The following is a 14,423-nucleotide window of genomic DNA, read 5'->3' as shown; positions in this document are numbered from 1 at the left end:
CACAATAAGGTGAAGTGCAATAAAACAAGGTATGCCTGTACTATTCTCTTCATTCATTAAATTGTTCATTCATTCATTCATAAAATACTTAACCTGTCCACCGTGATGCCAGTGGGTACAGGGTGAGGGGAACTAGGAATGAGTAAGTACCTTAAAGAAGATGTAGAGCTTAATGGGAATAAAAAGATACAGAGAAAATTTTGTAGTATACATGATAGAACACATGAGAACCATGAAGTTCAGAAGAGGGACAATTTCTTCTAGGGAAGGAAAGGGACTGAGAAGTGGAGAGCAGGTCATGTTATAGAAGAAGGCATTTGGTTGGGAGCCTTGAAAAGCAGATAAAGGAGCCTCTGGCATTGTGCTGTCAAAATTGTTCACTATTGACAAGTATATGTCTTTTTTCCTTGGCTGGTCTGAAAAATCCTCTGATGGAACATGGCCTTCGATACACCTTTCACTGATTAATTTGTGTTAGCTACCTGTCCAAGACACTGCAAAATAATTAATTTCTTCATAAATACTGATACTTCTTTTCATTTTATCATTCCATTTGAAATTCTTTAGTTGCAGGGTTAAGACAAAGATTTAAACAACTAATGCTGAATTTTGTCTCATCTATTTAAAAAATCCATTTATCATTGATGTTGAGTTAGAGAATTAATAGTGAAAGTCATTAGTTCTTAAAAATTCCTGTTATTCATGCATCATGTTTTTGTACTAAAACTTAGAATTAAATAGTGAATAAAAGAGACATTGTCTCTGGCCTCAGGGCACTAGAGTGAAAACAATTCCATTGAGTCTATTGTTGAACAGTTAGATAAGTTAGACATGATACATATTCCTTGAATATAAAATGAAGTTTACATCATAGTAACCTCTGAATTTATATTTTTATTTTCCCTTCAACATCAGCATTATTTGTAAATGAACATCCTAATGTTCATCATTATTTTAGAATATGACTTTTCTATGTGTATGCCAATCATAATGTGGTTGATTATAGTCCAGGGAAAGAATGATAAATAAGTCCTTAAATTCTGTAATTTAATAAAAAAAAAAACCTCTTTATAAGGGAAAGGGGAGATTAGCAATCACTAAGCTTTTACTAAGTGACAGCAGTGTGTTGGATTACACAAAATATTGGCAGAAATGGTGTCAAAAAAAACAAACAAGGGACACAAATCAAAGAGACATCCAAGGCATTAATGGAGAATGAAAAGCCTTTGGTAATACCTTTTCTGACTTCCCTTTTTCCTTCCTACAAGGTTCTTCTTGATGAACTATCATCTATGAAACACTGGGCATCCATGCATGTTTCAGACCACAGTGGATTTCACTACCGCCAGTTTTTGTTAAAGTCTTTGATTAGCCAAACTGTGATAGACGGTTCTGTATTGGAGCAAAACTCTTTGCGAAGTGAGCCAGCCCTTGTTCTTCCAAAAGATGAAGCAGCGGCAGCCTCAACAGAGGAACCAAGGATAAATCTTCCGCGTCTTCTAGAAGAAGAAGTTGAATTCAGTACCGATCTTATTGATTCCTACCCAGGACATGAAACCCTCTGGTGTCACAGGTAAGAAAAGGGAAAATTCATTTTCTGCATGAAATTTCATATCCTTATGAGAGCTACAGGTCTTACATCTGATTTCTGCCTGCTTGGGTAAATCCAGCAATCTGACTGTGTAGCTTTGCCTGAGTGAGTTCAGATGAATTTGTGTTACCATTTCCTCCTCCTCCTCATGATCATTAGCATGAGATTCGTCATGCAGGTCTTTGCCTAATGCTTAGGATGGTGGTATTGAACCTTGACTGAGCAACAGAGTAACCTGTGTTACTTCCAAACTAAAAACAAAAGTTTCTGGACTCCCTTCTTAGGGGTACTGATATTTAACATATCTGGGATGGGACACTGCCATCTGTTTTTTAAAAAAACAGAAAAAACCCTAACAGGTAAATTTGATGCACAGTCAGTGTTGAAACCATTGATTAGACCCTGAAAGTAGTTAAGTTTATTGTTCTTCCAACCAGGAAGGTCTGCAGCAAATTAACTCACCTTTAAATCTCTTGACACTTAATTTTTTCAAAGTAAGGTGTACTTGCTACGTGCTAGGCAGAACGTAGGCATTTTAAATATTTGTATATTTTTAAAGTTACTGAGATTTGCCCCCTTTTATCAGCCTATTCTTGTAGGCTGTTGAAAGTTGTTCAAAACTGCTATTCCACACTAAGTACATTTAGAAGATGGAAAACAATCTCCATTTTTTGGACCTTCCAAATACAGATTTATCTTTTTCTCTTGAAAACAATAAGCTCTCATTCCACATTTTCAAGAGAGAAGATAGGTCTTATCTTGCATGTTTTGGTGTTACAGATTTTTGTTGCTATTTTATTTTTAGGCACTTTAATACCAAGTCTGAGAATTCAAAAATTATATTTGTATTGAGAGATAGCTAGATTAATGGAGCATATAATTTCTTTGTATAAAGAGTAATTGGAGTTTGAGGTGGGGAGTAGGGAGCAGACAATTGGAATGACCTGTATATTATACAGGCCAGTGTGCTTATTGATTGCACTTAGGCAGCTTATCTGTCCTTTAAGTTTCATCCTCTATTAAATGAATGTGTTACATGTTCCCTGTCTCCTCTAGAATATGCTGGGAAAATGAATAGAATTGTATTTTAAGGTCTAAGAGTTGCTAATATGAATAAGATATAACAACCTAGAACCTGTGTAGTTTACCATATATAGTGGGCAGTAGATGCACATCCCACTGAGTCAGAACTTTTGGAGATTGGACACAAATATTTTTAACAAATAATCCCAGATGATTCTAAGGACAGGAGAACTCCTTAGAGGAAGAACAGGAATTGTATCTTGAAACATGCTTTGCTCAGAGCCCAGTACATCCCTACTACATGTGAGTATTTAATAAAACCATAGTGATGAACTTAGGGAAAAGTTCAGTTGGTTTCTAGATAAGAGAAACTGAAGCAGATCTACTCTTATTAAAGATAGTATTGGATAGAGGCCATGGACCAAGCATTAAGAAGAGCTATTTAATCCCCTTGTTTCTTTTCTTTTTTTAAATTGAACTATAGTTGATACACAGTCTTATATTGTTTTCACACAACACAGTGGTTTAACACTTACCCACATTATTAAATCCTCACTCCAACTAGTGCAGTTACTATCTGTTGACATAGAAAGATGTTATAGAATCATTGCCTCTATTCTCCATGCCCTGCTACTATCCCAATGACCAACTTACATTATGATTGAGAATTTTTGTGCCTCTTTATCCACCTCACCCTCCCTACCTACTCATCCCAACTCCTCCCATGGTAACCACCAATCCCTTCTGAGTGTCTATGAGTCTATGCTATTTTGTTCATTTCATTTTGTCTTTATATTCCACAAATAAGTAAAGTCATGTTACTTGTCTTTCTCTGCCTGGCTTATTCACGTAACATAATATCCTCTATTGTTGTTGCAAATGGCAGGATTCCTTCCCTTTTTGTGGCTGAATAGTATTCCACTGTGTGTATGTCCTACATCTTTATCCATTCATCTGTTGATGGACACTCTGGTTGATTCTGTACGTTGGCTATTGTACATAATGCAGCAGTAAATATAGGCGTGCATTATATTTTCAAAAATACGGAACACTTCATGAATTTACATGTCATCCTTGTGTAGGGGCCATGCTAATCTCTATCGTTCCAGTTTTAGTGTATATGCTGCCGAAGAGAGCACAGTCCCCTTGTTTCTGAATCACTTGTCTTTTAGGATATCAGTGAGGTTAATTTTTGTTTTTATATTTTAATTTATGGCACAGATAGGGCTGACCTATTTCTATTTCATATTATAATTACAAAGAGTAACATTTTCAAGTGATTTTCATCATCTCACTCTATTAAAAAACCTGTGGGGTAGCATTGTTTCTCACAAACAAACCAGTAATCTGGGCTCATAGGATCTGTTCAAACACCCAGAGACTTCATCATAACTGTTCTTCCCCTTCTCCAGGTAACTCTGTGTTGGGAAGGAGGCCATGAACTAAGTACTGTATGATTTTAAATTATCAACTTATTTTTTGTTTCTCTGGAAAGTCTGATTTTGTGATGTGTTTTTCTTCTCTGTATTCTCTTCTCCCCCTCTTTCACAGGCGGCATGTTTTTTACCTTCAGCATCACTTAAATGGTCGGTTTCCTCACAGCATGACCCAGGTGTCACCTGCAGACAGCCCTGGGGGGACTTTGAGTGACTTGCACCTCATCCCAGCAGGCCCCCACACATCTCAGGCAATGGAGATAGAGGGACTCAGTGACTCTGGCAAGCAAGGCTATTATTCCCAGGAAACCAAACGCCTGAAGCGGACCCCAGCTGCAGACTCCCTAGGCCTGGAGATGGAGCACAAGTTCATCGATCAAGTATTGTCCACCTGCCGGAACGTAGAGCAAGCCCGGTTTGCCAATGCATACAGGAAATGGCTGGTTACATTGAGTCAGTGAAAGGTGGATCAGTCCTGCAAGCTTGCCCTTTAGTGCAATATTGCTTTCCTTTCTTTTTTACATAGTTGCATGAACTGTTTGGTATTTGCTAACTACATGTTCTTCACTTTTAGGTGAAAAGTCCATAGTAAATCATTTTATTTATTTGGTTAAGAACTGGCATTCCTTTGGGGATAAGATAATTGTGTAGTTCCTTCCTGATAGTGAGTCTTAATTTTTTCTTTTGAACTTCTCATCCTTTATATTTCTGAACATGAGACTTACTCTCATACAGTTTTCCTAATTGTTCACATACCTCCACCCACCTCAGTGCAATTGCTGCATAGGCTGATTTTTTTTTTAATTAAACATTTATGTTGTAGCTCAGCTTAATAATACAAATACAAAATTACTCAACCTAATTGTTGTTTTGAGAATCAAATGGCCAGATGGATATGTGAAAATACAAATCATTTCTCATTCTCTAGCATGTTTTTACTCAAGGTACAGACCAACATAACCAAAGTCAGAAGAATTACAATTTGTATGAAAAACATGCTTCCAACATGTCACCCATTTTCAAAATGGTAATTTGGGAAAAATATTAATTTTAAGTGTTCATATAATTGCAGTACTGGAACATTTTTATCACTAGTTTTGATAGATTGTTTTTACCTCAAATTTGGTATATGCCAAAACCATTCAAGTCAGCCCTTACAAAAATCATTTTTTATAAAAAGAACCTGGAATGCCATTTTTAGTTATTGCTACTTACGTTCCTTCCAAATTCACCATGAAAAATGGGAGAAATAGGCATGGAATTGTATCCATTAAAAGCTTGAATTTTAAAAATTTAAGTTTTGAGGATACACTCAATAATCTACAAGATTTTTATGAAGTGACTATTAGAAATGTAATGGCAAAAGCTAGGGGGAAAGAATAGTTTTGAAGGTTATTTCTCCAATCTTTATTTTAAAAAACAAAACAATTTTAAAACTTTGATACTAAACTTATCAGGGATGAGGTACCAAAGTATCCACCTCATAGCTGTATCTTTTCAATAACAAGGGCTGGGTTTTTCAGCTTGACGAAGTAGGGGTGGGGAAAGCATCAGGTAATATTTACCTTTTTATATATTTCCCCCTTCATAAATGGTCTGTGTCTCTTCTTCCCATGTATCTTTCTCTGTTTTCCCAATCTGTTCCATACTTGCCGCTTTCACTTTTGTGTATTTTTCCTTAACTGTCTTATTTCAGGGATGTGTACTGAAAATATTCTCCTCCTTATTTCCAGTGAATTTCATACCCCATTAAACGCACACACATACACAATGGAAATTTGCATATGAGCTGCCCCTCTGAAAGTTCCTAGTTGTTGTCCTACGTGTGCAGAATGTGAGTAGCAGTGGCAGAAACAAGTATGACCACCATACTTTTCATGTTGTCCTTTTCACTTGCTAGGCCACCTATAGGGTGAGGAGACAGATGTAGGGAAAGGCAGACATCTGCATCTCACTGTTAAGGAAACCCTGGACTTGACTAAGGTGCACTGCTTTAACAGTAAAGATCAGGGCTTTTTCTTGTGCATCATGATTTTGTTGAGTGGCAAATTGTCCAGTGATGCTTAAGAACACCAGAAAAATTGTCCAGCCTGGCTCCTGTAGATAGAAGCTACACTTCTCTGAGAGCAACAGTTTGTTTTACAGTTTTTATGGTATTTAGGTAAGAAAAAAATTGCTGTTATGAACAAATTCCATGGCCCTTTGTGTGCATATTTTGAATCAAATACCTCAAGGTTTACCTAGACCCCTATGAATAAAACCATTAGTTTGTGATTTTCAGCACCTGTAGTGGTTGGGATGGGGGAGTGGAAAACTACACAAATGACAGGGGAGATTGTTGCCAAATTCTGGCCCCACTAAGTATTACCTTTTTTCAAGCATCATTTAAGTATCCCAGATAATAAAGCTTGTGCTTGGATGTGGGAGTGTCAGGACATGAGTGTACATGATGCCCTGTGAAACTGCTAAATTTTTTAGTCCTCCAGCCTTTTATACCTTCAACAGAGTATATCTTGCCCATCTTGGATGTTAACTTTTTATGTGTTTTAAGGTCTACCCTTAACCCACCCCCTTGCTGAAGCCATATAATCCTTTAATATATCTTGGCCTCCTGTCTTTCTAATAAAGTTCTAAGGGGGAAGTGAAAATGCAAATATCCAAAGGTTACTCTTTGTATGTGACTTTTGTGTGGTACATTATTTCTAAAATTTGCATTTTTCAAGTGTTCATTTACAGAAACATCTAGTATTGCCCTATATGGTTGTGTTTTCTTCCTAAATGGTTGGCATCTAAACTCACTAGCTGTAGCATGATAATCTCTCTGAACAAGCTCATGCAGTGGAAAAGATGAGTGTTTTTTCAGGTACTTGTTAGTCTTCGTGTATTTTTCTATAAGTATGTTGTTAAAAAGAAAAGAGATTAACACAAAAAAAAAAAAAGCCTTCACTGGAAGAATAGTAGATCGTCATACAATCCTGTGGATCAAGAATGCTACTGACAAACAAAAAAGCAATAATATCTGTATATATCTCCCCCCCACTTTTTTTTTAGTGTACCTATTCTGGTAATATGGTATTCCCAGATTCTACTGTGTGCCTTGCTTATAGAGAGGACTCATTAAATATTTAATGAATGTTAACTGTTTGAAGAAGGGAAAGATTGATCATGAATGATGGATAGAATGAGTTATGATTAAGAAATTGATAGATTAGAGCAGTGGATTGTGATTGAATGATGTATTCTAGCTTGATACTCTAGGGGAACTAATTGCATATAGAATAACTTAGATTTTTTTTCTTCATTTAACTACCTTGTTTAGGCTTGCTAAATCCCCGCCAAAGAATGCAGATTTATAATTATCTATTAACTGTACTTTAATATATATTAAAAATTCATAAAAACTAATGAAATGAAGCCTATTTGCATTAAGAAAACTTTCTGTTCATTTATGATGTTGGAGTACAGATCTTGCTAACAGAGCCAGAACTACTTTGGGACATTTGAAGAAACTAAGATTTCAAAGACTTGTTCTATATCTGTACATGGTCATTCTTTGCTCCTCCTTTTCTCCTCCCTAACTTGAATTGTGGACCTTTTAGATATTCCTTAAAACCTATGTGAATCATTTTTTTGAACTGAAGAATTTGATACATATTAATGTCCCCTTTTTATTTTCTTAGTTTTAGCATTTTATTACCTCTTTGGAAACTCTGGCTCCAGACTTGGTCAGATTTCTTACTCTTCTGGTATGGTCCTCATTTAAATTAAAGACTTCATTATTAATAAAATTAAATGTATACAGATTATCACTAAAAGCCACTTAAATCTTCAGGTAAAGGCTTACGTGACGCAAGATGTAGAAACAAGTTCTTGGATTTTTTAATGTGGCAGTTTATAGGAAAGTGTATATGGTGGTAAACTGTGACTTAGATACATTCAGGTCATGTCAGCCATGCTTAGTGAGGCACACATGTGTATAAAGGCAACTTTTAATATTGTTGAGAATAAATTGTCAGTCTAGTGATTTTCTCTTACATGACACAAGATGATACCTGACACAGGGGCTACATAAATATAATTTAGGTGTATAACTACCACTTGACATACAACATGCTAATCTCTGCCTTAGGCTCTCTGAGTTACAGAATATACTAAAGATTTCATTATAAAAGGATTTTGTTTTTTTCAGAAACTTTTATAAGGTTATAGTTATGTTGTTAACCAGGAAATTATATTTTAGAACTTAAAAATATTTAAAGTATGCTAGCAAATTTAAGCAGCATTGTAATAACTGAACCTTTGTCTTCTGAGTACATTTTTTAGTAGAACTTGCAGACCCAAGCAAGCACTTTACATGCTGACCTCCCCTTGCCTGGATACACTCTGTCATGTGTTCCTGCTTAGTGGAGAAGGACATGCAGACACAGGAAGTTTAGGCACATTCAGTGTCATGAAGGCAATGAGCAGGAAGAAATCAACCCTGAGAATTCTGCTTACCATCACACAGTGGCTTTAAAAAATAACTACATGCTGTGTTAATTCGAGTGCCTTTCTTACGCTTTTGGAGAACAAGATTAATGTTTAGGTAGAAAACAGGATGAGAGTTTTATCAGTTGATTGTGACTCATTATTTTATTCCAATTGCTAGGCAGTCTCATGGAGTATTTTACCCTTTAATGAGATACTGATAGAAGCACATAGGACACTTTAATTTGCATTTCATTAGTTATCATTTTTAAGCACCCCACCAAGAAGATTTAGTTCTTTCTCTGTGACAACTTTTTGGGGTTGGAGGCATCATCTTTGGAGGGTAGCATTGCATAATTAAAGATGAACCTGGAACCTCTGCACATATTCAAAGGGCAAGACTTGCAGTCTGCCTAACAGAAAGACCACGTGGTTGTCCTAAATGAATTCTTTGTCTCACTTTAAGGACCTTAAGAATTGCCTCCCAAGTTTAGAATTGGAGGAAAAGAAGTAAACAGTGAAATGAAATTCTGAATGTGGCATTTTATGTATTTGGGTGTAGAAAAGGGAAGGACAGACATTCCAGATTTGAAAATGGCAAACAATTTTTTTACTGTAATTTCATAAAAATACATAAAGATTCCAAAATGCTTTTCAGAGGACTGTCAAATAATATATTCCTAAACAGCTGCAATATGTCCTATTCATAGTGAAGACAGAAAACCATTGTGTCACTTGTGGATCTGGGGTAAGGGTAGGGAGAACCTCTGACTCCCAACTTTTGACTGTTGTTCTTTTAACATTGTAAAACCAAATTGCTTTAAAAAAAAGAGAGAGAGATTAGTAGCTTAGTCTGCTAATGAAACATGTGCTTCCAAAATATTAGCTTTATACAGTTGGTGCTTTCTGGACAATAATACAGTCCACAAAGCTAATCCTGGTATTTCTTTTATTAATCTGTTGTTATTCCTCAGGGTGTAAAAGATTTAGTAAAATTAGGACAAAATTTTATAGTCAGTGGCAAAAAAGAAAAGGCAAATATTCTAAATATATTACTAGCTCTTAAGATTTTAGTATAGATAATATTTTTTATAAACCACTACCAGTGCAGTAGCTTGTAGGTGCTCTGTGTCTGCCTCTGTTCACTCTGCTGCTTCAATCCCCGTATGGCTCTATTAGGAATGTTCTCTCACATACATCTTCTCTGGAAATTATTTCGACAGTGTATTTTCCGTGTTTGGCAGAGGAGGGGGTGTTTTAGTTGACATCATTCTGTTTTTGGAAATCCTATTGAAAAAATGATAACTGTCAGTTTTCAAACAACTGTTTTGGCTTCTTAAAATTTCAGTTTCCCTGAAGGTTTTATGTGCCTGTCCTGTACATATTCAGTGCTTTGCATAATGCCTTGTACCTTGACCAAGAGATCAGGGTTCTTAAAGTCTAGAAAGTGAAAACTAGCTTATCTCTGTCTTTCTTACCACCATTGTTGTCCACATGCTTAGCTTCAAATGAAATGCAGTATTGTGCATAAGATACATAATCAGATTCAAACATACAAGGCAAAGATCTGTAACTGTACAACACTAGGTGAAGTTTAGATACTTTTAAGGCATATATATATGTCTGTATTCACATATATGCATGTATATACATTTCAATTAGATTTGGGACTTGGATTTATATAGTGTTTTTACAAGGAATTTTATCTAGAGGATTTTTATTTTCATATTTGCTTCAATTGCTCCTATTTAAAGGCAGTTTTCTTTGTTAAAGCAACCCCCTCAAGCAAAGTTGGAAACCTAACACAAGTGCCCACTTTCCTGAATTAACCAGATACTTGTGTAAACTGTTAAGTTTTTGGTTGCTTATGAACCATAACATTCTGGCTTTTCTTCCATAGCTGAGAGAATCAGCCTTAATTTTATGTGTGGTAATTACTTTCCTCAAAGTACTATGCAGCATACTTCAAATGTTTATCTTTATAAAATGATCAGTAATAAATTTGAGATTTCTTTTAACATCGTGGGGATGAACAATTTCACATGTCCAGATATTAACTCATGAATCAGCATTCTATGCTAATGCTCATCGATTATCCTCTCTCTCACAAATGTCATCTTCCATTTGAAGCAGGTGTTTTTTCTTATTGGTTAAAGAATGAGTGTAGACTGAGTGCAGTCATGGTAGGTGCTCAATAAATACTTAATTGATTTTTGATATAACATCAAACTAACAGCTATCAGAAAGGAGACTGTTCTCATCTTTTCACTGAGGAGTATCTTTTTTGAGTAATATGTGTTTGAAACTGAGAAATTGTAACACTTGAATTATTAACTTTATTAGGCTGGAGTTTGTAACAATAAAATATTTACGTAGAACATGGTATGAAGATAGGAGATGTGAGAAGTTTAAGCATTTTTTTGTGCAAAGCACATTATAAATGTAATTAAATGTCTTAATAGGCTGCTGAACTCTAGAGAGAACTGCTGTAATTTTCTGCCATCAGTTTCTATGTTGGTATATCTCATGTTATCCTGCTTATGTTCTGTTTATTTCTCCATAAATCTTGGTTGTTTTCTAGTGTCTTAAAGGTGGTAATAACATAATATGAAGTTAATTAAATAACTTACATTTACTTGTTTTCTCAGAACATCTTTAATGTGAGGAAAAAATTTTCTGAATGATATGGTAGGTTCAGAATCTGTTAATTTGTGGCTTTTATTTTTGACAGTTTACCTAATGTAAAAAGATTTAAACAGTTTAAAAACAAACATTCCAACCTGTGAGGAGCAGATTGTGTAGTACACGTGTAATTAGGCATGGTCTCCTGGCGAGGTGCTTGATGCATGACTATGATGTTGGCTGCTGACTGAGGTGCCCACCATCAGCACTGTATTTTAGTGTGTGTTGTTCCCAGGAGAACAGCAGTGTACTAGATTACCTTGGTTTTGAGTTGGACAAAATAAAAGATGAGGTATTATAAGTATGCCAGATATTTACTACCAAAACAGAGAAAAGGAGGAAGGGAAGATCATTAAAAGTCAGTAATTTTTTTAATAGCTTCTAAAAAATTTGTTTTAAAATCTAAGTCTCTTAGACACTAGGAAGTTGCATACTTTAACACTGAGAGACTAGTTTAAGGGATAGTTCTCAGATATATATTCTACTGTTAGAATTTACATGTGTGTTAATTTTACATGGCTTGAAAATTTCCCCAAAAATGGAGTATTTAAGTCAGTGTCGTTTTAAGATTTTCTTGTAGGTTATGGTTAAATGGAAAAGTTCCATACATGAACTGTGATGCAAGGGTCAGATCCTAGACATTAAAGACAAGTTTGGCTAACTTATTTTACTGAAGATACTAATTGTCTTCACTCTGATTACACTGCTGTTTTTCTTAAACTGCCTGCCCCAGTGTAACAGTCTGCATTGAAGTTCCTTTCATTCTTACTATTTACTAATTGATATTTTTTAAGGATTAAATACATTGTGAATTCTTCTTACATTTAAAATGTATACTTTGCAGAGGGATAAAAATAAATTTTGCAGTAAGTAATGTGCAGAGTGGGCTGTGGTGTTCTAGGAGTTAGTACTCCAAGAATGCTTAAAGTATGATGCTCAATTCTAAGGCTAATATAATGACTATAGACTTCCTATATCAGCACTGTCTAGTAATAATAAAGAATAAATGTGAGCTACAGATGTAATTTAATTCTCTAGTAGTCACATTAAAAAAAAGTGAAGTTAACTTTAGTAATAAATTTTAGTTAACCATATATATTAAAAATACCATTTCTAATATACAGAATTATAGCTATATTTTACTTTTTTTCCCATAGTAAGATTTCAAAATTCAGTGTGTATTTTGCACTTAGAGTGCATCTCAGTCAATTCTGACTAGCAACATTCCAAGTGCTCAAATAACCATGTGACTGATGGCTGCTATACAGGGATACTAAGGAGATATTGTAGGTTCAGTCCCAGGGTGCTACAATTAAGTGAATATCACAACAAAGACAGTCGAGTGAGTTTTTTGCTTTCCCAGTGCATGTAAAAGTATGTTTGTTTACCCAATAGCATGGTATATTAAGTGTATGATAGTGATAGCACTATATCTATACCTACCTTAATTAAAAAATACTTTGCTAAAAAGTGCTAACCATCATTTGAGCTTTCAATGAGTCATAATCACTGATCACAGATCACCATAACAAATATAATTTTTAAAAACTTTGAAATATTGTAAGAATCAGCAAAATGTGACACAGAGACACAAAATGAGCAAATGCTATTGGAAACTGCCCCAATATACTTGCTTGATGCAGAGATGCCAGAAACCTTCAATTTGCTAAAAATGCAGTATCTGCAAAGTGCAATGACGTGAAGTGTAATAAAATGAGGTATGCCTGTATTGGACTGCAAATTCATAGGGTACAAAGTATGACTTATTTTAAACTGGGAAATGAGTGAGGTAAGCATGAAATTATTGTACTTTATTATTTAGTATACTTAGAAAAATAACTGATAGAATTATCCACTCATTTTCCTTTGTTTTCATTTTAAATTTGTTCTAGAAGTAGGCTCAACCTGTTCTAATTTGCCAAGCATTTTTAGAGGAGGAAGAAATTCCATGGCATAAGATACCATGATAAACTGGTTATACCGACACATTACCAACAACACATTGTTCAATGTGTTCACTAAATTCTTTCCCATTTTTTCAAAATAATAACTTAAATTGCATGTTATTTGCCTATCTGTACCTATTTTGTTTTTTACATTATGATAATAATAACATGTATTAACAATCCTAGGATTCTAATCTTCCTATGCAGCTGTTTCCAGAACTTACTGGTGCACTTACTAAGATGTGGCAGAAAGTATAATGGACCATTCTTTTTTCCATTAGATTTGTTTTTATCATGTGACCATGGACCAAGCTAGCTATAAATTACTGTATTACTGTATAATATGGAAAATAATGTTTATGTCTTTGCTAAATGTTTGCAGTTTCTAAGTAAACTTTTCATTTCCTACAATGACTGTTAAGGAAGTGTGAATTTATTTTTGCTGTGGTGATTTTAAACTCAGCCAGCTCCAATCTGCCAAGCTGTTCTGTTTAATTGCTGTGATGGTGGTAGTGGGGTGGAGGTGAGAGGTATTGTCTAAGTGAAACCAATGATTTGATTACCTAGATTTGTAGGAAAAAAAAGTCAACAAATTAGAGAAACTCACGGTTGTCGTTAGAGTGCATTAGCAATGACTGTCTGATGTATGAAAGTCATTTTGACTAGATAAAAGCTTTTCCCATATATTTCAAATAAATTCCCCAAGCAGGGAATTCCTTGGTTATTTCAGTGTTTTATCGCTTGTTTTCTTAAGCTTGAGTCTCACTTCTGTATATTAATCAGCCAGGTAGAGCAGAGTTACTAAATGGTATAATACATAAGTAGACTGACTGATAAAGCGGACACTTTTTTACTCAAATTTAAGTATTTCAAAAGAATATTTGATGGGAAAGGCCTTTATTACTTTGTCCCATGACTATTTAGGATTATATTTTAAATAATGCAGTACTGTTATCTATGTCTATTTTTGGTAGGAAACAAGACACAAAATTTATTTTGCACTATCCTGAAGTACCACAAACGGTGTCTCAAACCAGTATTTTACTTTGATACTCTAGGGAAGGGAACTAGCTTACTAAAAGACAGTCTTGATTAGAATTACTAAACAGATTATATAAGAAGTTTGACAACAATTAATATTAGCAAAGTGCTTTCCTGGAAAATTCTTTGCTTAAAAGGTTGCTTCTTGAAATGAAAGATTTACAGTAACAGGCAGGGTGGTATAGTAGCTAATTAAAAGTTTTAAATGTAATAAACCTTTTATCATTTGTATTTATC

General features: G+C 34.8%; 1 protein-coding gene and 1 non-coding gene across 2 annotated transcripts in view; one reads left to right on the top strand and one right to left on the bottom strand.

Annotated features, from left to right (window-relative positions):
- PTAR1 (protein prenyltransferase alpha subunit repeat containing 1) overlaps nt 1-13,556 on the top strand; it is a 53,536-nt gene extending 39,980 nt beyond the window's left edge. Inside the window, exons 6-7 of the mRNA XM_036991164.2 lie at nt 1,269-1,573; nt 4,166-13,556. Coding sequence (XP_036847059.1) covers nt 1,269-1,573; nt 4,166-4,511 — 651 coding nt within the window. The 3' untranslated portion in view covers nt 4,512-13,556. The remainder of the gene's footprint in view (nt 1-1,268; nt 1,574-4,165) is intronic.
- On the bottom strand, nt 3,652-3,753 carry LOC118967098 (U6 spliceosomal RNA). Its single transcript, XR_005053903.2, has one exon. It is a non-coding gene; the product is annotated as a U6 spliceosomal RNA (small nuclear RNA).
- Nucleotides 13,557-14,423: the final 867 nt, after the last annotated feature.

Source organism: Manis javanica, chromosome 2 (assembly GCF_040802235.1).
Source record: "Manis javanica isolate MJ-LG chromosome 2, MJ_LKY, whole genome shotgun sequence".
NCBI lineage: Eukaryota > Metazoa > Chordata > Mammalia > Pholidota > Manidae > Manis > Manis javanica.
The sequence above is the reverse complement of the archived record's forward strand: the minus strand, read 5'-3'. Positions and strand labels throughout refer to the sequence as shown.